The sequence below is a fragment of the Lepisma saccharinum genome, chromosome 22 (assembly GCF_977018435.1).
Source record: "Lepisma saccharinum chromosome 22, izLepSacc3.1, whole genome shotgun sequence".
Lineage (NCBI taxonomy): Eukaryota > Metazoa > Arthropoda > Insecta > Zygentoma > Lepismatidae > Lepisma > Lepisma saccharinum.
Window position 1 is genome coordinate 31,045,862 of NC_139250.1, and position 24,157 is coordinate 31,070,018.

At 41.2% G+C, this 24,157-nt stretch overlaps 1 protein-coding gene across 1 annotated transcript; it reads left to right on the forward strand.

The window, feature by feature from the left end:
• Positions 1-23,168: 23,168 nt before the first annotated feature.
• LOC146004802 (uncharacterized) lies at positions 23,169-23,822 on the forward strand. The gene has a single exon (XM_083143827.1). It carries the CDS (start codon positions 23,169-23,171, stop codon positions 23,820-23,822), a length of 654 nt encoding a protein of 217 aa, XP_082999953.1.
• Positions 23,823-24,157: the final 335 nt, after the last annotated feature.

Consider the following 24,157-nt stretch of genomic DNA (forward strand, 5'->3'; position numbering starts at 1 on the left):
AGGACCTTGTGCTTTCAAAGTGACAAAAGAAACACTATGGTGTAAACATCACGATGTTAGCGTGATTTTGAATGTAGGAAGACATGGACATTAGCAATCAATTTCCGTTTATAAGGTTCCATGCGAACTTCGAAATACATAAAGGTTTTTTACGTAATGTTGGTAAATTACACACAACTCCCGTTGGAGCTTTTAACGGTTTCTCGGTGGGCGTGTCTTTCACGAGAGACTTGCACGTGAGTGGGGTCTGTAGGAAAATTTATCAAGATTAAATTGCACGAGCAAATTGGTTATGGATTCGTGTACAAACGCTGTGCTTCAAACAGGATATGAAGAATATTTATCATGTTCGAATTAGCATATATTTGTTGCAATGTGTCCGTAGGTTCAAATTTTTGTCTAGTATCAGGCATAAAGTCAATAGTTGTTACTTTCGACAAATGACACCGACATACTATTGACCAGTGGCGTGCGGTGATCATTTAGATAGCCGAAGCACTGAATATATAATTTTTAAGTAAACAATTGCAAATCAAGGGGCAAGCTTGACTTGATAAAAATCACAGCTGGTAATAGTTCATTTCATTTCTAAGCTGGTCATCCAGCGCAGTTTCTATTCTGTTTTCCCCAAAAGCAGCTATAGCTACAGACGATCGTAGATGGCTAACAGACAGTGCGTGCTCGGCTATTGACTTCACTAAATTTCCCAAATGCATGTACCCAGTTTTGGTCCAAGAAGTATTTCTATCCTCTCCAACAGACAATAACAGCAAAACACTGCATTAAGCTCAGCGCTATCGGCTAACCAGTCACATTTGGTATACATATTACACTGAAAATGTCTAGTGAATTTACTGTTCTTTTGAACCAAGTCCGGTAGTTCTTGTGTTCGCCGACCAATTTTAATTATCTCATTATTTTTCTGAGAAAGAACGGGTAGTAAACGGCTTGGACAAAAGCCTTTCCCCTTGTTCTATTTCTCCTTCCTTCTCCGCTTTTTCTCTTCCCCTTGTTCTATTTCTTCTTTCATCTCCTCTTTTTATCTTCCCCTTTTTCTATTTCTTCTTCCATCTCTTTTCTCTTCGCCTTGTTCTATTTCTTCTTCCTTCTCCTCTTTTTCTCTTCCCCTTGTTCTATTTTCTCTTCCTTCTCCTCTTTTTCTCTTACCCTTGTTATATTTCTCCTTCCATCTCCTCTTTTTCTCTTCCCCTTGTTCTATTTCTCCTTCCTTCAACTTTTTTTCTCTTCTCCTTGTTTTATTTCTTCTTCCTTCTCTTTTTCTCTTCCCCTTGTTCTACTTCTTCTTCCTTCTCTTTTTCTCTTCATCTTGTTCTATTTCTTCTTCCTTCTCCTCTTTTTTCTTCCCCTTGTCCTATTTATTCTTCCTTCTCCTCTTTTTCTTTTCCCTTTGTTCTATTTTTTCTTCCTTCTCCTCTTTTTATCTTCCCCTTGTTTTATTTATCCTTCCTTCAACTCTTTTTCTCTTCCCCTTGTTTTATTTCTTCTTCCTTCTCTTTTTCTCTTCCCCATGTTCTACTTCTTCTTCCTTCTCCTCTTTTTATCTTCCCCTTGTTCTATTTCTTCTACCTTCATCTCTTTTTCTCTTCCCCTTGTTCTATTTCTTCTTCTTCCTTCCCCTCTTTTTCTTTTCCCCTGGTTTTATTTCTTCTTTCCTCTCTTTTTCGTTTCCCCTTGTTCTACTTCTTCTTCCTTCTCCTCTTTTTCTCTTCCCCTTGTTCTATTTCTTCTTCTTCCTTCTCCTCTTTTTCTTTTCCCCTTGTTTTATTTCTTCTTCCTTCTCTTTTTCTCTTCCCCATGTTCTACTTCTTCTTCCTTCTCCTCTTTTTATCTTCCCCTTGTTTTATTTATCCTTCCTTCAACTCTTTTTCTCTTCCCCTTGTTTTATTTCTTCTTCCTTCTCTTTTTCTCTTCCCCATGTTCTACTTCTTCTTCCTTCTCCTCTTTTTATCTTCCCCTTGTTCTATTTCTTCTACCTTCATCTCTTTTTCTCTTCCCCTTGTTCTATTTCTTCTTCTTCCTTCTCCTCTTTTTCTTTTCCCCTTGTTTTATTTCTTCTTTCCTCTCTTTTTCGTTTCCCCTTGTTCTACTTCTTCTTCCTTCTCCTCTTTTTCTCTTCCCCTTGTTCTATTTCTCCTTCCTTCAACTCTTTTTCTCTTCTCCTTGTTTTATTTCTTCTTCCTTCTCTTTTTCTCTTCCCCTTGTTCTACTTCTTCTTACTTCTCTTTTTCTCTTCATCTTGTTCTATTTCTTCTTCCTTCTCCTCTTTTTTCTTCCCCTTGTCCTATTTATTCTTCCTTCTCCTCTTTTTCTTTTCCCTTTGTTCTTTTTCTTCTTCCTTCTCCTCTTTTTATCTTCCCCTTGTTTTATTTATCCTTCCTTCAACTCTTTTTCTCTTCCCCTTGTTTTATTTCTTCTTCCTTCTCTTTTTCTCTTCCCCATGTTCTACTTCTTCTTCCTTCTCCTCTTTTTATCTTCCCCTTGTTCTATTTCTTCTACCTTCATCTCTTTTTCTCTTCCCCTTGTTCTATTTCTTCTTCTTCCTTCTCCTCTTTTTCTTTTCCCCTTGTTTTATTTCTTCTTTCCTCTCTTTTTCGTTTCCCCTTGTTCTACTTCTTCTTCCTTCTCCTCTTTTTCTCTTCCCCTTGTTCTATTTCTCCTTCCTTCAACTCTTTTTCTCTTCTCCTTGTTTTATTTCTTCTTCCTTCTCTTTTTCTCTTCCCCTTGTTCTACTTCTTCTTCCTTCTCTTTTTCTCTTCATCTTGTTCTATTTCTTCTTCCTTCTCCTCTTTTTTCTTCCCCTTGTCCTATTTATTCTTCCTTCTCCTCTTTTTCTTTTCCCTTTGTTCTATTTCTTCTTCCTTCTCCTCTTTTTATCTTCCCCTTGTTTTATTTATCCTTCCTTCAACTCTTTTTCTCTTCCCCTTGTTTTATTTCTTCTTCCTTCTCTTTTTCTCTTCCCCATGTTCTTCTTCTTCTTCCTTCTCCTCTTTTTATCTTCCCCTTGTTCTATTTCTTCTACCTTCATCTCTTTTTCTCTTCCCCTTGTTCTATTTCTTCTTCTTCCTTCTCCTCTTTTTCTTTTCCCCTTGTTTTATTTCTTCTTTCCTCTCTTTTTCGTTTCCCCTTGTTCTACTTCTTCTTCCTTCTCCTCTTTTTCTCTTCCCCTTGTTCTATTTCTCCTTCCTTCAACTCTTTTTCTCTTCTCCTTGTTTTATTTCTTCTTCCTTCTCTTTTTCTCTTCCCCTTGTCCTTCTCTTTTTCTCTTCATCTTGTTCTATTTCTTCTTCCTTCTCCTCTTTTTTCTTCCCCTTGTCCTATTTATTCTTCCTTCTCCTCTTTTTCTTTTCCCTTTGTTCTATTTCTTCTTCCTTCTCCTCTTTTTATCTTCCCCTTGTTTTATTTATCCTTCCTTCAACTCTTTTTCTCTTCCCCTTGTTTTATTTCTTCTTCCTTCTCTTTTTCTCTTCCCCATGTTCTACTTCTTCTTCCTTCTCCTCTTTTTATCTTCCCCTTGTTCTATTTCTTCTACCTTCATCTCTTTTTCTCTTCCCCTTGTTCTATTTCTTCTTCTTCCTTCTCCTCTTTTTCTTTTCCCCTTGTTTTATTTCTTCTTTCCTCTCTTTTTCGTTTCCCCTTGTTCTACTTCTTCTTCCTTCTCCTCTTTTTCTCTTCCCCTTGTTCTATTTCTTCTTCCTTCTCATCTTTTCCTCTTCCCCTTGTTATATTTCTTCTTCCTTCTCCTCTTTTTCACTTCCCCTTGTTTCATTTCTTTTCTTTCTTCTCTTTTTCTCTTCCCCTTGTTCCACTTCTTCTTCCATCTCCTCTTTTTCTCTTCCCCTTCTTCTATTTCTTCTTCCTTCTCCTCTTTTTCTCTTCCCCTTGTTTCATTTCTTCTTTCCGCTCTTTCTCTCTTCCCCTTGTTCTACTTCTTCCTTCTCCTCTTTTTCTCTTCCCCTTGTTTTATTTCTTTATTTCTTTTGTTCATTTCTTGCCCCATCGCACTAGACCATAGCTGTGCAATACTGGATAGATACGTTTCTGGAACACTGTGTTGGTAGCAGAGGGTCTGTTGAGTGGTCACCATGTTCGCTGGATTTGAATCTGTTAGACTTTCAGTTCTGGGAGTATCTGAAATACCGGGTGCACAGTGTGTAGTTTATCGATTTGGCCCACTCCGTACAAGGATATAGGACGAATCCCATGCCATATCCTCAGGTTATGTGTGTTAAACAACCTACGTGGAAGTGGACAGAGAACATATTAACCAAAAACTGTGAGATGGTATATGGTGCGGAACTTTTCGGTCAATTTGAAATTCAAAATATATTTACAAACTGAATTTCCTTTCTTTTTATATTATTTTGGGTTGTGCTCATTTCCTCTTTTCTTTTTCTAGAAGTACTTTCATAATTGTGGTTTCAATTTCAATGTTATCAGAAGTAAAAATAAATTAACTATCTCTTGCTTTTCTATATTTTTATGTAGAAGAAAATATATATTATTTTTTTCAAAATTAATAAATAAATAAAGAATAATTACCGAAAAGGTGGGGAAAAGAACGGAACAGTAATTATATATATATATATATATATATATATAATTAATTAATTTTAAATTCAAATTCAAAATTGCATTTATTTAATTAAGTGCTTTTCAAGATTATTATTTCTTTTTATCAAAAAAAGGGATGTTCTCACCTCTTCCTGCACCTAAAAAAGTGGCTTTTTTCTCTTTGCATTTAAAATTAGCTCCAAATTTCCCATAGATATTTTTTTGTGAAAAAAATTGTTTCGAAAATTAAACATGTTTTCACTTCTCTCTAATCCAAAAGAGGATCCGTTTACAAAATATTCTAACATTTTTATTTTTGTTAAAAAGCCAAATCAAATAAAATGAAAAACAAATTTATTTATTTATTTATTAAACTTTATTAAAAATTGAAAAAAGTAGAACACCATACCGGGTTCACAGCCCTCATTTGGGGCTCGAATCATCATGTGGGGCTCAGTGTTGCCATCTCACCCCACGAAAATTTCACCAACTGATATTTTGAAGCTTTTTGGGGGGAGTTGGCAACCTCACACAAGCAGTGTTACCAACTCGGCGTAGCTTTTTGGGTGTTAACCCCAGTGTTTCTCGGCGTAGCCTTTCACGGTGTATAATTTTTTAGTTTTTTGAGGGGGTTTTGCCAACCCATCCGAAGATTCCACTACTTTCACTGGCTAAGCTAACCTACAAATAGTGGCAGTACTGACGAGGCTCGAATTATTATTTGAGGCTCGAATTATTATTTGACGCTCGAATTATTATTTGAGGCTCGAAACGAATCGCTAAATATAAAATAAAATAACAATGCCTATGAACCTGTTTGGCTTCAGGAAGCAGGCTATGGAGGCATTCGCCCAAAGCGCACCGTCGCCACCTGCGAGCTTGGACCTGTTGCCCTCCCTATTGTCTAAACTCAACGGTTTGTTGATTATACACTTGAATAGCATCCTGACCCAATACGACGAGGATGTGGGCAAGACTTTCTACATATTCAACAACAACTTGAATTATTACCAGTTCCCCATCTCCGGCAAACTGCAGTTTGATATGAATCCCGAGAATAAAGGAGAGGTTAAAATTTCTTCTGGCAGGAACATCTATCGCATCAAACACGATAGGATGAACAGTGCCACCACGTACGATGTATCTGCTGGCGATCGCCTGTATATAGAGCTCTTGGACGACTACGACAATCTCATCCCTCTTTTCATAGAAATGAAAATTAGCTATCCTATAATAAATAACAATAATGCCTAACGATATTTTTGGCCACACGAAACGCGACGACCATGGCGACGAGCTTCTTATGCTCGACGTCAGGGTTAAAAAGCTGCGAAGCGACCTGCAGGCCCTACAGTCCACGCTCAACTCCAGCCTCCAGACCGAGATAGCCAGCTTGCAGTCTCAGTGCCTGGACCCTGTACTCAAGATTGATGCAGAGCTAAAATCGCTGCTGCAAAAATACACTGACCTTGCATCGATAGACAATCTCGACAAGCTGGCACTGAGTGTGGGCAATCTGCAGAACGAACTTCTGAAGCTGCAACAAACGCAAACCTCAGACGTTGAACAGCTGAAACAACGCTTGCAGGATCAAACAAGCAACATCCAGACCGAACTGCAAACTATCATCCAGAGCATTAAAACACAAGACGACTACGATCGCGTGAACGCTAGTATTGCTAAATTGCGCGAACAGTTTCAATCTTTCAAAATCCCTACGTTGGAAAGCATCAAGGCTGAGCTACAAACGGACGCTTTGCATGCGGCCATCAACGAAGTAAAAACTAAACTCCAAACACTGGAGGATTTTATCGACAATTTACCGTCGTCTAGCGAACTGAGCGCCATTGCCCGTAGCGTGGCCAACATCAAACTCCAACTTGAAACCTACGAGGATTTTGGGAAGCTGCAAGGCACCATAACCCATATTGAGGATGCACTTGCTGTTATTAGAAATGATCTGGCGAACGTTCACGATGAGCTGGAAACCAAACTGCCGGGCATCAGGGATACACTGGCCAACGTCCAACAGCAAATTGCCAAACTGGAAAATCTGAATGCAGAATCCGAGTTGTCTCATTTCCATCACTTGATCGACGACATACAGACTAAGTTGGAAACCCTGCAGCAATCTACCCCCACCCAGGATGACATAACGCAACTGCAAGAAGGCATACGTGCTGCTGCCGATGCCTCCGAGTTGGACGCGGTGAAAAAAGCTTTGGAGTCGCTCCAAAACACGGTGGCCACCCTGCCTACCTCTCAGGAACTGAAAAGCGTGAAGAGAACTCTCAACCGAATACTCAAATCCGATGACATCAAAAACATCCAATCCGAAATTGAATCGATACGGGGGTCTGTCGCGACTTTACCTACCAACCAGAACATCACCGAGCTGCATGAATTGTTTGCGGAAATTAGAACCCAGGTCCACGACCTTGTAATACAGAGCTCCAAGTTGACGCTTGTAGAAAGCCTGCAGCAGATTATTGCCAGCGTGAAAGAGCAAATTGGGAGTATCGAGGCGAGTCAGGAATCGGCTATAGCCAATTTCAGCACCCAACTACATGACTTAAATGAAAAATTCAAGAGTCTTATTGTTGATGTGAAGATCAAACCAAACTACGACACTGTTGTTCATGCTATCGAGGAACACTTGGAATCGGTGAATGGCAGATTGGAGGATATAGAGACCGAGGTTCGAACCAACGTAAACACTCTAAATGCCAGCATCGACAATCTCAAGTCTACGATTGTCATCGAACTGTACAGCATACCAAACAGAGAGTTCTCCTCCCCTTTCAATCCAGGTTACAAACTCTACATGTTGACTCCTGCAAAAGCCTATCATCAATTTTTCCTCGCTGGCACACTTCAGTTCGTCAAGGTTTCCTACTGGTCTTTGCCTCACGCAACCCACTACCCAATTATGACCGTGACGAACATTGGCGACGAGCCTAAAATAAGAGGAGTTGAGCTGGTCGATTTCACACACCCCGAAAGTCGCGAGACTGCCTATGCCGAAGATGCTACTCAAATTATCGACATAGAAATAGGTGACAAGCTGTATATAGAAAACCCAGCATTGTCTGCAGCCAGAAATCCCATCCAGGTTATATTCTTATTTTCGCGCCATGTCTAGGCAGGGTATCGTGAACGAGCTTCATAAACCTGCACGACGAAACTACAAACGACTGGCGGTGGTGACCAAAGGCGTGGATGACCTTTGGCAGGCTGACCTTGTGGAAATTAGTAGCGGCAACCTAAAAAATTTACATAAAATCAACAAAGGATACAAGTATCTTCTTACTGTTATAGATACATTTTCAAAATTTGCGTGGGCTTTGCCCCTCAAGGCTAAAACAGGTGTGTGCGTAATGGAAGCATTCAAAACTATTTTCAATGAAACTGGCAGGCGACCTCGATTTCTTCAAACGGATAACGGAAAGGAATTTTACAACTCGATATTTCAACAGTTTGTTCAGAAACAAAATATTCAACATTACTCGACTTTCAGTCACATCAAAGCCAGCATAGTGGAACGTTTTAACCGTACTCTCAAAACACGCATGTGGAAACGATTCACGCTTCAAGGTAACCACAAGTGGGTCAATGTGCTTCCGGAACTCGTAAACGACTATAATCACAGTTTGCATAGCACGATACGCATGAAGCCTGCCGATGTCAGCAAGTCTGATGAGGTACAATTGATCTCTACTGTTTATTGCCCCAAGTACCGGCCCACTAACAAAAAAACGAAATTCAAAATTGGAGACCAAGTAAGAATTAGTAAATTTAAGCGCATGTTTGAAAAAGGTTTTACCAAAAACTGGAGTACGGAACTTTTCACTGTTGCTCGATTGTTACCCGGTAACCGTCACACGTATATAATAAAAGATAATCGCGACGAAATTTTGAAAGGGCGATTCTACGAGGAGGAACTCTCTAAAACAAAATACCCCAATACGTATCTTATCGAAAAAGTATTACGTAGAAAAGGTGACAAACTGTTGGTGAAATGGTTGGGACTCGAGGAAAAAAGTTGGATCGACGCAAACGAGGTGATTGTGTAACGGGTGCTTGGGATGTGGTGAGGCGACTGCCAGATTTTCCCCCGGAGCGTCAGGCTAGGAAAAACGGCGAACTGTTGCCGGACAACATTCGCTGCCTTATTGTCGGACCTTCAGGGTGTGGGAAAACAACTTTACTTATTGATAATTTTCTTCTTGCTCCCGACTGGTTAGATTGGAAGAACAGGCACTTGTATGTTTTTTCCAAAAGTTTGGAGCAAGCAAAATATCAACAGCTGACAAAACTGTACGAAGGGCTGAGCATAGCTACTTTTGCCTCCGAAGTAATGCCACTAGACTGCTGCCATGAAAATTCGGTGGTGGTCTTCGACGATGTCATCCTGGAGAACCATAACGAGATTCGCAATTTTTTTACACAGGGGCGGCACAGAGGTATGGACTGTTTCTACCTTGCTCAGACTTTTTCTAAAATTCCCAAGCAGCTTCTCCGAGACAACGCTAATTTTATTTGCTTGTTTCGTCAAGACCACACCAATTTAAAACATGCTTACGATGATTATGTAGGCGGGGACATGAACTACAATCAGTTTTCCAAATTTTGCTCTTCATGCTGGAATCAAGATGATTTCGGATTCGCCACGATAGACATGACGAGGAAACCCAATGACGGAAAATACAGAAACAAAATAAACAACTTTCTAAACGTTGCGACGTTACAAGAAACGTCTTGACGTATTATAAATAACAAATAATGAAACGCAAACTCGCAGACGACAACTTGAAGCTGCGCGACTACCTGGCCAAACGCTTCAGGGGTTGGAAATCAGAGAATCGCGGAATTTACGAAGAGAAAAAGCGACAGGACCAACCTATTATTGATGCTATAAGTGGACTAGGTAAAGACATCAAAGATGTTACCGAGCAAAATAAAGATTTAATCAACGAGCTCGTGCCACTTGCTGCTCGAAATTATGCTGTGCCTACACCGATATCCAGTATTCACACTACCCCGTTCGAACTTGGAGCTGCACCTCTGAGACGTCAGGTTCTAGGCAGTACCTCTTCGGACAAGGTAGTTGAATTAGGTCCGTTGGCGAGAGATTACCTGAGCACCGGGAAATTTGAAAAGGACGAGGTGTTTGGATTGTACCCCTCTGTGGAACCTAACGAGGGTGTGGTTTGGAAAATTGGAAAGTCAAAAGTTACGTTCGAAGGTGACGACGTGAAAATTAATTTGGGCGAGAAGAACAGCTGGACTAGGTATCCTGGCACTGTGGGCCTGTGGGAACTTATCACCAAAAAGCAACCTAAAGATTACACAGACGAGGATTACCAAAGTTACACAGAAATTTTAATCATGACGGATGCCCTGTACCAAAACAACGATGCAACACAGAATCGCGTAAAATCAAGCAGTGGAGAAAAATACAGGAACCTCATCAAGCCAATATGGAACCAGCTCAAGACTGGCAGCGGTGTCAAACTCTACAATACCCTACCTAAAGAGTTTGTTTGGGTAGACGACGTAAGGAAGCTTGTAGATCGATTGCTGGTTATCGCAGGCGAAGAAAATGCAGGCAATCGCAACTTCCACAACGAGAAGGTGGGCATCATGGACATGATTAGCACCAAGCTTAGCAACTTTATTGTCAACGACAATAAAGGTATAGGTTACCTTATCAAAATCATCAACACCCTGCCTCCCAAATTCTGGAATGTGGCCGAGGGTCGAGGTCTCGTGAACGACATCATCAACAAGCTACCCTTCGAGATGCACCTACCAGGTTACCAATACTGCGGACCGGGTACTAAACTGGAACGGCGACTGGAGAGAGGAGACAAGGGGGTAAATCTGCTGGATGCTGCATGCAAGGATCACGACATTGCTTACAACACATATACGAATTTAGATGCGCGTCACGATGCTGATAGAAAATTGGAGCATGCCGCGTTCGGGAGACTCGTCAGCAGAGACGCCTCGCTGGGTGAACGGGTTGCAGCATTGGGCACGACCATTGCCATGAATACAAAACAAAAATTGGGGTGGGGGCTGTAATTAAATAACATACAGTAAAAAAATGTCTACGCATATAACAGACTTACCAACAGAAGTGTTATACAAAATATTTACATTTACTTTCGACGATAGTCACGAGGATGTTAAAAAGCTTATTGATTTAGTTAAAATAACACCACAATTTTGCCTGGCCTGTGAAATGCTACTTCTGGATCATCTGAGAAAAATAAGCGATGTAAAATCTTCTTCTTCTCCCTATGCTTTTTTTTTTTTTTATCGGGCTGCTGATGAAAAATTGGCTGATAAGATGGACGAACTTCACGAGTGGAGACAGGGGAGAAGACGATATACAGACGACTGGTATGCTTCAAATGCTGAAACCAGCAGGATCATCGATCACTTGATCGCATTAGGCAATGCCGAAATTTTTTTCTATAAATAACATACTGTAAAAAATCTACGAGACCAAAAAAAATATTTCTTCGAAATGAGTGAAAAAATTAGTGACGTCCAGGCATTAAAACAAATGCTAAATTTGTCAATCGAATATATAAAAATTCAGGAATTGGAAGTGGACAAACCTTACGCAATAACTTCCGGTTCAATTGTTGCAACCCAGTTTGGTCCCAAAGTACGTCTGTTGCTCAACGGACAATACAGCCTATTTTTACCAGATCGATACGCTAGCATGTTATCCGACGAGAAGCTATCTATTTTAATCGAGAACACAACTCGAATCGTGTACAAGGGGACAAAAGAACTTCTTGGTAAGAAAACAAAGCACATAATCGAATTTGTTTAATAGCTGCAAAGTATATATAAATAACATACCGTAAAAAAATTACACGGGAGGGAAAACAAAAAATCTCTGAACATATATAAAATAACATATCGTAAAAAAAAAATTACATCATGAAGGCCAAGGGCGTCGTGTACCAGATACCATATTCGAATCTGAAAACGCTGGGTGCCCTCAATGGGTTACTCACCAAGAAACAACGCGAGAAGAAACGTTCATGCTTGTCTAAAGGACACGGAATGAAATTGCTGCTCAGCACTCCACAATTGAAAAAGTTGCAGCATTCGCGGAAGCAGCAGAAGATTGGAGGTTTCATATTCAGCATTCCGGCCATCTTGGCAGCTTTGGGTGCAGTGGGCAGCTTGGCAGGAGGCAGTGCTGCCATTGCCAAAACCGTCATCGATGCAAAAAAGAACAAGGCCGAGCTGGAAGAACAGAAACGTCACAACCTGGCTATGGAGAAGAAGGGGAAAGGTGTGACCAAAAAGCGAAAAAACAACCTCGATGCTTTGAAGAAATATAAAAAGAAAAAGAAGCCCTGTCCAACTTCGATATTGAATCTCTGATCGAACCGTTGGGAATAAGGAACTTCAGGGGTGTTTTCATGTCCGATTCTCTACCCTCTGTTGTGAAGAAAAAAGAGTATGGCGTGGTCAACCTGGACAGTTACAAAAATCCTGGTACACATTGGATATGCTACCTCAAAATTGACGATGACAATGCATTTGTTTTCGATTCGTTCGGTGGCACACCGCCTGCCAGGTTGGTGAAGTATCTCAGTGTTGCCAACCTCTACTACAATGACAAACGCATCCAGGGTTTCACCGATGTTAACTGCGGTCACCTATGCCTTTTCGTTCTCGCATACATGTCTAAAATAAATAACCCCTCAGTGGAGCATTTTCAGAAAGCATTGTGGTACCTAAAACACCATGGGAGTGTTCCATCTCACCAGCGAGACTTCGGTCTTGAAACTCGCGTTGCATGACGACATCATCTATCCTAAATCTATTGCTCTTCGTGCATTCTACAGCATGTACCTGATACCCAATGTCACGGAGCACAATAACAAAATTACTGTTGGAAATGAAAAAATAGTTATCACGCCAGGACAGTACAATCTGTCTACCTTGCAAGCCCAATTGCCAAGAAATATACTGCTATCTCAAAATTCTGTAACTCACAGAGTTGAAATTGTGTCTGCTACGGAAACAGTAGACCTAGGCACTGTTGGAGAGCTTCTGGGATTCGAGAACAACACAAAGCTCGAACCTGGCATCAAGCACATCGGTGCCAACATTCCTAAATTTCTAGCCATCGAGACTCTGAACATACATTGCAACGTGGCAGAAGGCATGATCACCAAATCCTCGGATGGTATCCCAGGCAGCCACAAGCAGACAGGTATCATCGCTACGTTCAAACCAAACTCTGAATTCATGGAACCGATTATATACACACCCTCACCACCGATATACTTCCCCATATCTCGTAATCGCATAGACAACATAGAATTGGCAGTGACAAACGAAAAAAATGAGGTGGTGAATTTTGCCGGAGCTACTACCACCGCCGTCGTGGAGATTAACGTATAATAAATAACAATCATGGAGCAAATCGAAAGTTACGAGTTGCAGTCCTTCCCACCCAATCGTCGCACGTTCGCCAATTTGAACGAGCCGAACAGGGAGATCGAATACGATGTGGACGTTGGGGATGGGTTCATTCACCCTCACAGAGTTGATTTGTATATCAAGTTTGATGTGGTGAAGAGAGACAACGGGGAAGCATTTAACGCCAATGCAAATTTAAAACTTGTGGACAATTTTGTACCGCATCTGTTCTCGCAAGTGGAAGTTAGAAAGCATGGCACCGTCATCGATAGGGTTGACTACCCCGGGATTACTTCTACAGCTGTGGGAACACTGAAGCTCTCCAAGACCGATGCAGCATACTACCAAGCAGGAGGATTCGAAGCCGGGGTCAAAATATCGACAACAAGTCACACAGTACTGTTTCCCATGCGTCTGCTGCCGGGATTCTTCTCCGACTACACAGAGATTATGTGGAAGGGTGGCTTTCGCGTCACTTTTCGCAGAAGCGCCAACGACAACGATGTGCTGATGCGTTACAGCACCTTGGGTGCAGACGGTGCGGCACTTGCCAACACACTACCCGACGCAGCCAAGTGCGTCATCCAGTTCATGGAGCTGCGCATGCCTGTGGTGGAATACGAATCTAACTACGGTCTCAAGTACAAAGCCGATATTTTGAAGAACCCCCAAGTACCCATCCAATTTTACGGTTACCAGTGTGTGCAGAAACCTGCTTCCGGCAGCCATTTTGAATTTGATGTTACTACGCAGTTCAACAGCATCCGGTACGATATGCCTGAGTTTACGGTCGTGCTCTTCCAGACGGGGAAAGATAATAACCAAGAGAAAGATTCTAGCCAGTTTGATAATTGCAAAATTAAAAATGTTTACATCAAAAATGGAAGGAATGAAGTTTTTCCACGCGAGAACTACAATCTAAACATTACGAACAACGATTACCTGAAACTTTACGAGGCGTACACAGCTTACAAGAGAGTGACCTCCGGCAATGTGGACGTGTACTACAACCCCAACGAGTTCATAGCTCGCAGACCCATGTTTGTCATCAACACATCTAAAAGAAAACAGGTGGTTGTTAACGATCGTACCAACATCAAGATTGTATGCGAGTTCCACGACGCCTTGCCTGCAGATACTCTGTGCAGTGTCATTCTTATTGCAGAGAAAACATTTGTGTATGACGTCAAGAATGAAAGAGTAACTGAACAGTTTTAGATACAAAAAAAAAAATTAAAAAAAATAGCACACAATAAGAAATGTGGAATTTTATATACACAAGTACAAACTACAATAAGCAGTTTCCCAGAAGTTTAATTTTGCTGTGTCATGCATGCATGTAATCGAGGAAGTTGAAGTAAATTAATTTTTTTTTTTTTTTTTTCATTTTGCATTGCCTATTACTCTTTGTTACACTCTGGGCAGGCCTTACTAGTCTGGAGGCGATAGTGGCCCCACGGAAGTGTATGGACCCCACATTCAAGAATACACCTCTTGTCGTCGTGTGCATCCAGAGCAACTTTCCTGACAATATTAGTTGTAGGCACATGATCGACGCTTTGGATACGATGCTCTTTTTGTAGAATGGGGGATTTTGTTCTGAGGCACTCGAGGTAATCCTCAAACTTGAGGTGCTCCCGAACCACTTGCCTGCTTACACCCTTTGCCTTTTTTGTTATAGAACCCTCAGCCCGGATCGCATAGGCTTTGGCACGAAGTCCAGCAAAGTCCACAATCACATCCCCGTCTTTCTCGTCCTTGAGTTTCCCGGGTATTTTTTTGTTCCGGGGCAGAATTCCATACCGGTTTAGCTGGGGATAGCCCGATGTGTCGAAGAGCTTGACAAAAGCTGGAACTTTGGCTATATCACCATACGCATCGGCCGTGCGAACATGGTACACCAAGCTGTCTGTGTCTGTGTAAAGGAGCGAGATATTGTGCTTGTAGTGTGCACGTAGTATGTCGTAATATGTCTTGAACATGCACAACTTGCTCAGATCCAAAACTGCAGCTCCCACATAGATGGGCTTGTTGAGTAGCACCTCGCCCTGGTTCATTTGAATCAGAGACATCTGTTTGTTGTAAATTGTTCGAGATCTGAACAGCGGGCTTGCAACAAGTCGACGACACTGTGTTTTCTTCGTCACCAACCTCACATCAACGTGATTTCGCACATTCTCCATGGTCTTCCCAAATACCGCATTGTTCATTAATTTGAAAAAATCGCGATCAAGTTCCGAAGTGGCATCAGTGCGATGTTTGGTGTTCAGTTTGATGTACGGCTTCAACCATGGAGACTGCCTGAACAAGAGCACGCGGTGAACTGCTTTGACCAAGACCTCTTGCTGCATTAACCACTGGAGGTTCCGGTAGTGTAGCACATAACGTTTTTTGGGCTCCAAGTCCATGACGAGCTTCGGTTGATCCGAGCCAGGTGGACATTTGAATTCCGGAGCAGGCGAAAGGTCACAGAATGTATCCTGCAGCTTCTCGGGGAAGTCAAGGTCCACCTCGGCAAAAAACCCAAACTCGTCGCACTCTTTTTCGATGTCGTGGTATAAAGGATCAACCCACTCAAACTGTCCTGTTGGGAGTGGCTGCATCATGGAGTGCCCGTAAAGGTTGTTCACGTCAGTGTACATGATGTAGCTTGATGGTTGGGAGGGGTCGTAACCAGTGGCCATGTGGTGATTGTTGGCGTGTGCGAAGCGTTGCGACACTTGGACCATGCCGCCCCGGATAGCTCTCTCGATGAAAAGCATGATATCAATATCGGAGATAAGTGAAAGTTTAACTTTAGTCAGTAGGAGCATAGCCGACCATGCCAGTCCAGGAAGGCTGTAAAAATATACAGGGTCCAGGTTGTAAATGTTTATCGCAGTCGCCCGAAACGCCTGGAACACATCGGCAAGAAGCGTCACATCAAGCTTCAGGTATGCATCGTGGTAATCACCGAAAGTTCGGCAACCCAACTCGACCCACATAGACTGAGCATGCTTGTACTCCTCGTCGGTAATACCTGAACCTCTCAGCTGGCTGTAGAATTTATCCTGGGGAGGCAGCAACTCTTCTTCGAACTTGGAAGGGTCGGTGACGTATTCGTAGGGGTAGACCCCTTTACGTCTGATGAGTGCGACATCTAAGTTCGGGAATCTTGATGTGGTAATGGCTAGTTGGTCGTTTTTGAGCTTCCCAGCAAGAGCATCCAGGCTTGCCTGGAGAAACCTCAGAGAGTCGAGGAACCGAAGCTCGATGCTCCTGCTTTTTGAGTCGGGGATCGGCACCCACTTGCTGACGCTAATATAACGCTCCTCGTTTTGTGCCAGGACATTGATTCTCGCATTGTCGTACCCTAGATGTGTGACCAAGTGATGGAAATCATATCCCGAGCCATTGTGAAAAAAGACCGGTATGAAGCGCGGGTCCCTGGCTTTCAAGTTACACCTGTTGCACCACGGGCCAATGTAGCTTCCGGTCCCATAATGGTCATGGTGGTGGACCTTTTTGTTATCGTCAGTGAAGACTGAGTTGCAAACAGGACAATTTAGAGCTATTTCGTGCTGATGCTTGTCCTCCGGAGACAGAGGCAGCATGGGCTTGGGGGCCAACAGCACCTTCGCTATCTTGATGGCTTCCTGTTGCATTCTCTGCAGGAAGTGTTTGACCGGGTCGCGACCGCGATACACATAGGGCTCGGAGGCAATATGGTCTCGCCACACCACAACATAGGAGTAACTCGAGGCCTCGTGGATTTGGAAAGGAATGGTAGAGGATGTTTCGGGGTTGGGCTCGCAGTTAGACAGAGGTTGAAGAAAGGCCTCGAAGTCTGCTACAATATAGGCAGGATGCTTCACCATAGCACTGTGCATGCGAAAGCACTCTACTGCACCAGGTTCGGGCAGGATAGTTCGTGCAGGCTTGTTGGTACCACAGTAGAGCATGTGGCGAGCTAGCTTCTCAGCAGCAATGTTGGGACCTCGAGAGTGTTTGAATTTATATTGTTTTTGGTTGTCGAAAGTGGACAGGCACCTGCGACAAACTTCTATGTGGGTTTTGTCTTTGCTCCGTTGGCTCGAAACAAGCCGAGAGAGGGAACGGATGAGGGTGTAGTGGTGATGGGTCTCGTTCTTGATGAGCAGAAGGTGAATTTCCTGCGCACCATCGTCGTCTACGTCGCTCACCCGGATGGGGTAGACCTCATGTTCGTTCTCGGTGAGACCGTAAACATTGATGGCTAATTGCAGGCCCAACAAGTCACGAGCACGAACCTCAAACTTGCGAATATGCGAGACTTCTACAGGGTAGGCAATCCCGGCCATTGCATCCTCCAGTTCCGACTCATACTGCTTGTAGTGTGCAACACGGTACGAGTGGTTTTCCCAAGGTATAGGGTGCAATGCTGCCAGCACCGACCAGAGGAAGCATTTGGTGTCTTTGTTCTGAATATTGACAACAGCTTTCCTTGCTTCAACCTCGGGCGGCAGGGCAATATAGCTAGACCCTGCCAGTGGCAGGAACTTGTTAAGTGTCAGACAAAGTTCGTGGGGGTCGCCACACAGCGAACCGCCCGAGCCTTCAGCCTGATGCTCCTCGTGCTTTGCCACAAGCTCCTCGACAAACTTGTCGTAGATGCTGTCGAGGTCAGTGACATCTGCCTGATGCAGTATTTTTGCTTTTGTGGCATGGAAGAATTTATATATTTCATCAGACGGTTTCTTATACTTGCAGCATAGCACAGCATAGAATTTAGTGGAGTGTGTGGCCAATGCATCGTTGAGGATGGATATTATCTTAGCTCGCTCGCTCCCCAGAAAACTGCGCACATCACAGAAGCTGTTTGATGTTATGTCAAAATCTTCTAATAAATGCTCAAACGCAAACCGGTCTGCTTTCTTCGCCAGCTTGACGCGTTTGGCAGGTGGCAATGCATCGAGGGAGGTTACTTCTACCTTTCGCTTGGAAGGTTGCGGTAGGGATGTTCCAGTGCTCTTGCAAGTAAGCTGGTGTCGCTTGAAGTTGGCAATAGAAATATTTTTTCCACACTTAGAGCACAGTTTGGTTGCACATATTCGCTTTTCCGGCACACAAGTACGACAGTGTCTTTGAAAATGTTTACTTGACACAGCAGTTTGGCACGTAGGGCAATTTTTTACAGAACGCATAATGCAGAGATTTTTTGGGGGTATGTTATTTAATATCCAATGGTGTGCAATGCAAAATATAATTGCTCACTTTTTTTAACTATTCTCTATGACCTTACTTGGGTTGTTTTTTTCGCCAAATTATATGCTTCTAGTCTCCTATACAATACAATATACGTACAATATTGTCAAAAGCGTCATATTTGAGTAAGTCGCTTGTCACCTAAACACTACAGCTGACAGGTTGGTAAAATTTCACATCAAAGCAGATAATACGCCTCAGTCTTATTTATATATAATTTTACGGGTGTACAATATTGTCAAAAGCGTCATATTTGAGTAAGTCGCTTGTCACCTAAACACTACAGCTGACAGGTTGGTAAAATTTCACATCAAAGCAGATAATACGCCTCAGTCTTATTTATATATAATTTTCACGGGTGTACAATATTGTCAAAAGCGTCATATTTGAGTAAGTCGCTTGTCACCTAAACACTACAGCTGACAGGTTGGCAAAATCTGAAATCAAAGCAGATAATACGCCTCAGTCTTATTTATATATAATTTTACGGGTGTACAATATTGTCAAAAGCGTCATATTTGAGTAAGTCGCTTGTCACCTAAACACTACAGCTGACAGGTTGGTAAAATTTCACATCAAAGCAGATAATACGCCTCAGTCTTATTTATATATAATTTTCACGGGCATACAATATTGTTAAGAGCGTCATATTTGAGCAAGTCGCTTGTCACCTAAACACTACAGCTGACAGGTTGGTAAAATCTGACATGAAAGCAGATAATACGCCTCAGTCTTATTTATATATAATTTTCACGGGTGTACAATATTGTCAAAAGCGTCATATTTGAGTAAGTCGCTTGTCACCTAAACACTACAGCTGACAGGTTGGTAAAATTTCACATCAAAGCAGATAATACACTTAACTCTTATTTATATATAATTTTACGGGTGTACAATATTGTCAAAAGCGTCATATTTGAGTAAGTCGCTTGTCACCTAAACACTACAGCTGACAGGTTGGTAAAATCTCACATCAAAGCAGATAATACACTTAACTTTTATTTATATATAATTTTACGGGTGTACAATATTGTCAAAAGCGTCATATTTGAGTAAGTCGTTTGTCACCTAAACACTACAGCTGACAGGTTGGTAAAATTTCACATCAAAGCAGATAATACGCCTCAGTCTTATTTATATATAATTTTCACGGGTGTACAATATTGTCAAAAGCGTCAGTTTCCGTAGAGCTCTTTTTTTCCATCTTCCCTCTATACAGTAAAGCTGTAGAAGACACAATTAGCTAATCTAGCATACAACATATTTTCCTAATTAACCCATCCGCTTACCTAGTTGTCAAATCGACAGCTTTCCGATTTTTCATCACGTAGTTCCTTTTTCATGCAATAGATGGCAGAGGTTGTATGATCTTTCAAATCTATGACGCGCATATTTTTCAAGTAAACTGCATATGTGGAAACTTATTACTGTACTTCCACTTCAATATATTGAATAGTTTTCACAATATTTGACATTTTGTCTTGTTGTGCGGGAGATAGCCAAATTTAAATAGTATTTCATGGCAAAAAAATTGTCATTTAAATAGTATGCGGATGGGTTAATATGGATATTGTCACACATTCCTTTTATTTTATACTGTTGTAAATAGAAAGAATTATGTACGGTAAATGTTTTGTACATTATAGGGGGGAAAAAATGCAAAATATCCCCCCAATTTTAAATCGATCCACCTCTGAATCGATTTTTTACATATTCTCACGCCGGCATATGTTGTTCTATTTTGCTTCTTTTACTTGCCTTGCTTAATTAACTCTCGCTAATTAGCATTTTTTTGGAAGAAGTCAACTAGAACAACATATGGCGGTATGAGAAATATGCAAATTAAAGAATATTTTAGTAATATAAGGGCCCTAGCAATTAGCTTTGTCGACTAAGAGTACTCTTTTAAACGTCTTGAGCTAGATCGTATTACTACGCGAGGACGTTTAAAATGTTTGGGTATTGAAAAAGTTTGACCTACTTTTTATTTCTATTGTTTGCTAATAGATGGCTATCCCCTCTTCTCCTCTGCTGTATGATCAAGATTTTGGAGAGCAAAACATAAAATTTGCATCCATCTGATGTCGAACTAGGAACTTTATCTTTCGGGGAGTCAACATTATTTTTTACTCAGTCGTCATATAACATGAACACGCGCAAACATTCACATGTGTTTTTATTTTGTGTTCGGTAAGTACAAGTATATTTTTACATAAATTATTGTTTAATTTAATAAATTGTAAACTCGGAGCCTGCTATACTAACACTCCTTCTGCTTCTGAGCGATAATACTATTGAAAGCGAATGTTGCATGCATACAGAAATAACACAGAAAAAAAAAAGCGGATGGAAGCAATTTAAAATCAGTGGAGCAAGGTTAGTATTACGAGAACGTAAAAACACGTGCTTTCATTGTTGTCCGAATTCGCGGCAAACGTGGAGTTGGAGGGGAGAGCAGAGAGGCGCGACAGATGCACGCTTGAACTCGCCGTGACCCTGCGCTTGGCAGCCATATTCTTACTTTCACTTTGTACAGACAACATTTACTGATTAGACGATGTAAAACTCAATGATACTTTAACAGTTTATCGATAATACTGAATGTAGAAAAATTGTAAATAATGAAGTAGCACGTTACATTTTTAATATAACTAGTAAATAGGTGAAAATCATTGTGACGTTTGTTTGGCGTCTACCTTCTGCTTCCGCACTGTGCGCCTGCGCCCCAGGGCGCGGTAGGTGAAGTTCGGGCTGACACCTGGCGGGAAAAATGACAACCGTACTACAAGGGGACATGCAGATTTGGACGACTTGGACGTGACTTCGACGGCACTCGAGAGCAACGGGAGAGAACAGTACGGGGCGCTTGCCAATCCGGACACGGCCTAAGTTGTACAATTAGGTACAAGTATTGTACAATTAGGTACAAGTATTGTACAATTAGGTACAAATTGTTGTACAATTATTTCCCCCCCCCCAGTTGCCCAGTTGGAGTTGCGGGCATAACATTGGTATTATTTGTATTCACAGTGCTTATTCATGTAAACACTGGGGTTAACACCCAAAAAGCTACGCCGAGTTGGTAACACTGCTTGTGTGAGGTTGCCAACTCCCCCCAAAAAGCTTCAAAATATCAGTTGGTGAAATTTTCGTGGGGTGAGATGGCAACACTGAGCCCCACATGATGATTCGAGCCCCAAATGAGGGCTGTGAACCCGGTATAGTGTTCTACTGAAAAAGCAAAGTAAACTAATTTATTTTCAACAAATTTGTCATATATATATATATATCAATAACAACGGTTGGCTCTGGTAGATATAAAAACAAGTAACTTCTCCTTATAAACCCTGAAAGTCTAACCCAACACAGAAAACGATCGCTCTGACATAACTTCCAGGAACGTGCGGCAGGGTTGCCACTAGCGTCGCTTGTTAAAGACAACATGAGAAAAACAACTTGGGAGTCCTACCTGAGCAAGATCCAAAAGATTAACAATACTTGCGATGTTGTATGAAGACAGCGTGTTTCCACACGAAAGAATTTCTAATTAATTGTGGATTGATATTGAAGACTGTTGTTTACAGAATATCTCATCCTGTTCCGTGTGTCATGCAATATCAATAATAACAAGCGACACGTGCGATAGATGGTGATGAAATCGATAACGAATAAATGCAAACATAATAACATGTTCGTCACCTCTTCTCCAACACGCAGACTGTATTGCTGTAGTAATTTATTTATTTCGGAAATTTTCCTAGGACTATTAGTGCAATTGCTAATTTGTTCCATCACGACAGGATGGTAAACCCCTTTATGAAAAAGGAAATAAGGTTTTTTGACGGTCTGTCATCATTATTTGTGTCAATGGCGCAATAAAATTGTCTAGGGCCCGCCCACAAGACAACAATATGTAGTACAGTCAGTAACAAAAGTATCTTCCTAGAAATTCAAGTACTTACTCTGAATGACTGGTTAAGGTTACACTTGCATTAACAGTGGCGGAGATTATGGTGGGCGCTTGCCCCCCCCCACACTTTTTGCCACTTTGCTCCCCTAGTTTTGGAACTCAATCGCCGTACTGTGCATTAATATATGTCGAACCTGTTCCCGTAAATTATCATAGATTACAATTTATATACCTTTGGCAATTGTGTATTCAAAAGAAGAAAGAACAACTACGTACACCCGTAAGCGATAAAAGCAGCCCATCCTTCAAAATTTCCAAGTCGAAATCTGCACCATGTGACATCAAAGCAGAGCAGTGTAGCAAACCTCACGTACGAAAAAGTAACATTCACCAGTACATCGAAAACTTAGTGATGTTACAACATATATGTAATTAGTGCATTTACTTATTTTTGACGAATATTGCTATTGCTGCAGATAAGTTCAATTAAATTCTTCACATTTTGTAACACTTGTCTATATCATTCGGAATCAAATCGTAGTATTCTTCCCGAGTCACCTTTTGGCTTGCGAGAGGTTATTGAAAGCAGCTGCTTATATTCCGAAAATAATCATACACAAACTATATACAAATTTTCATGGACACAAATTATAAATTACTGGGGAAAATATATCAATAGGCACATCGAAATGTAAAGTTGCAACAAGTGGTTGGACGAAACATGCCAACGTATCTAGTGAACCCAGAATAGGTTATAGAAGAGAAAGAGTTGGATTGGTTGGTTAGGGCATCCTCCTTCTAAACTAAATATAATATTTTAATCGCATGTTCGAGTCTCCACTAAGTCAGTAGCTTCTTACCTTCATGTTTCGGTGAATGGCAGTTTATAACGCAAGTGTATTAACATTATCCAATTGTTTTCACTGTCTTTTTTTTTTTACTAAACAATGTATTCATTAAGGCAGCTACAGAAGTTTGTGGTTTAACAACCGCAGGATATCAAATGAAAAGATCAAAATGGTTGAATAACGTGGTTAAAGAAATAGTTAAAAGGAAGAAACAAGCATGGAAGAGGGACATGGAAAATAAGACAGAGGATAAATGGAAAGAGTATGTTCAGAGAAGAAATGAAGCAAAGGAAGCAGTTCGACAAGCAAAGAAAGAATCATGGGAAGAGTTTAAGATAGAAATAGAGAAAAACTACCAAGCGAATAGTCAAAAGTTCCGGCCGACAGTAAAAGCAATGAATGGAAAATATGGGAAGAGAATAAGAAACATAGTAGATGAATCAGGAAAGATACAAACAGAAACTGAAGATATATTGAAAACATGGAGTAAGTATTACGAAAACACATTTAGAGATGAAACTGGGAAGATGAATGAAGAAGATGCAGTAGAGAGTGCAAATGTAGAAGAGGAGGGAAGATATGAAATAGAAATGCAAGAAGTAGAGGAAGAAATAAAGAGAGTGAAATTAGTAAAAGCAGCAGGAGCAGACGGGGTATACCCAGAACTAATAAAGCTGGGAGGAAAGAAAGTTGTACAATGGTTCTGGAAGATTTGTAATGAAGCTTGGAAGAGAATCCAAATACCCAAAGATTGGGAAAGAAACATGAGCATACCAATCTACAAAAGGGGTAGCACTGTAAAATGTTAAAATTATAGAGCAATCTGTCTACCTTCAGTAGCTCTGAAAATATACACAAGAATCTTAGAAAGAAGGCTAAAAGATGAAGTAGAGGAGGAGTTAGAAGAAGAAGAAGCAGCTTCCAGAAGAGGAAGACCAACGCAAGACCACATTTTAACACTACGACAAGTTATAGATAAATTCCTTGGCAGAGAAAAGGAACTATTTGTAGCCATTTTGGATTTAAAGGCAGCTTTCGATACAGTACCACGACAACAATTATGGTGAGCAATACAGAAAACAGGATCTTCAGAAAAACTAATAAGAAGAATACAAAGTGTCTATAAGACAGGAGGCGAGAATGA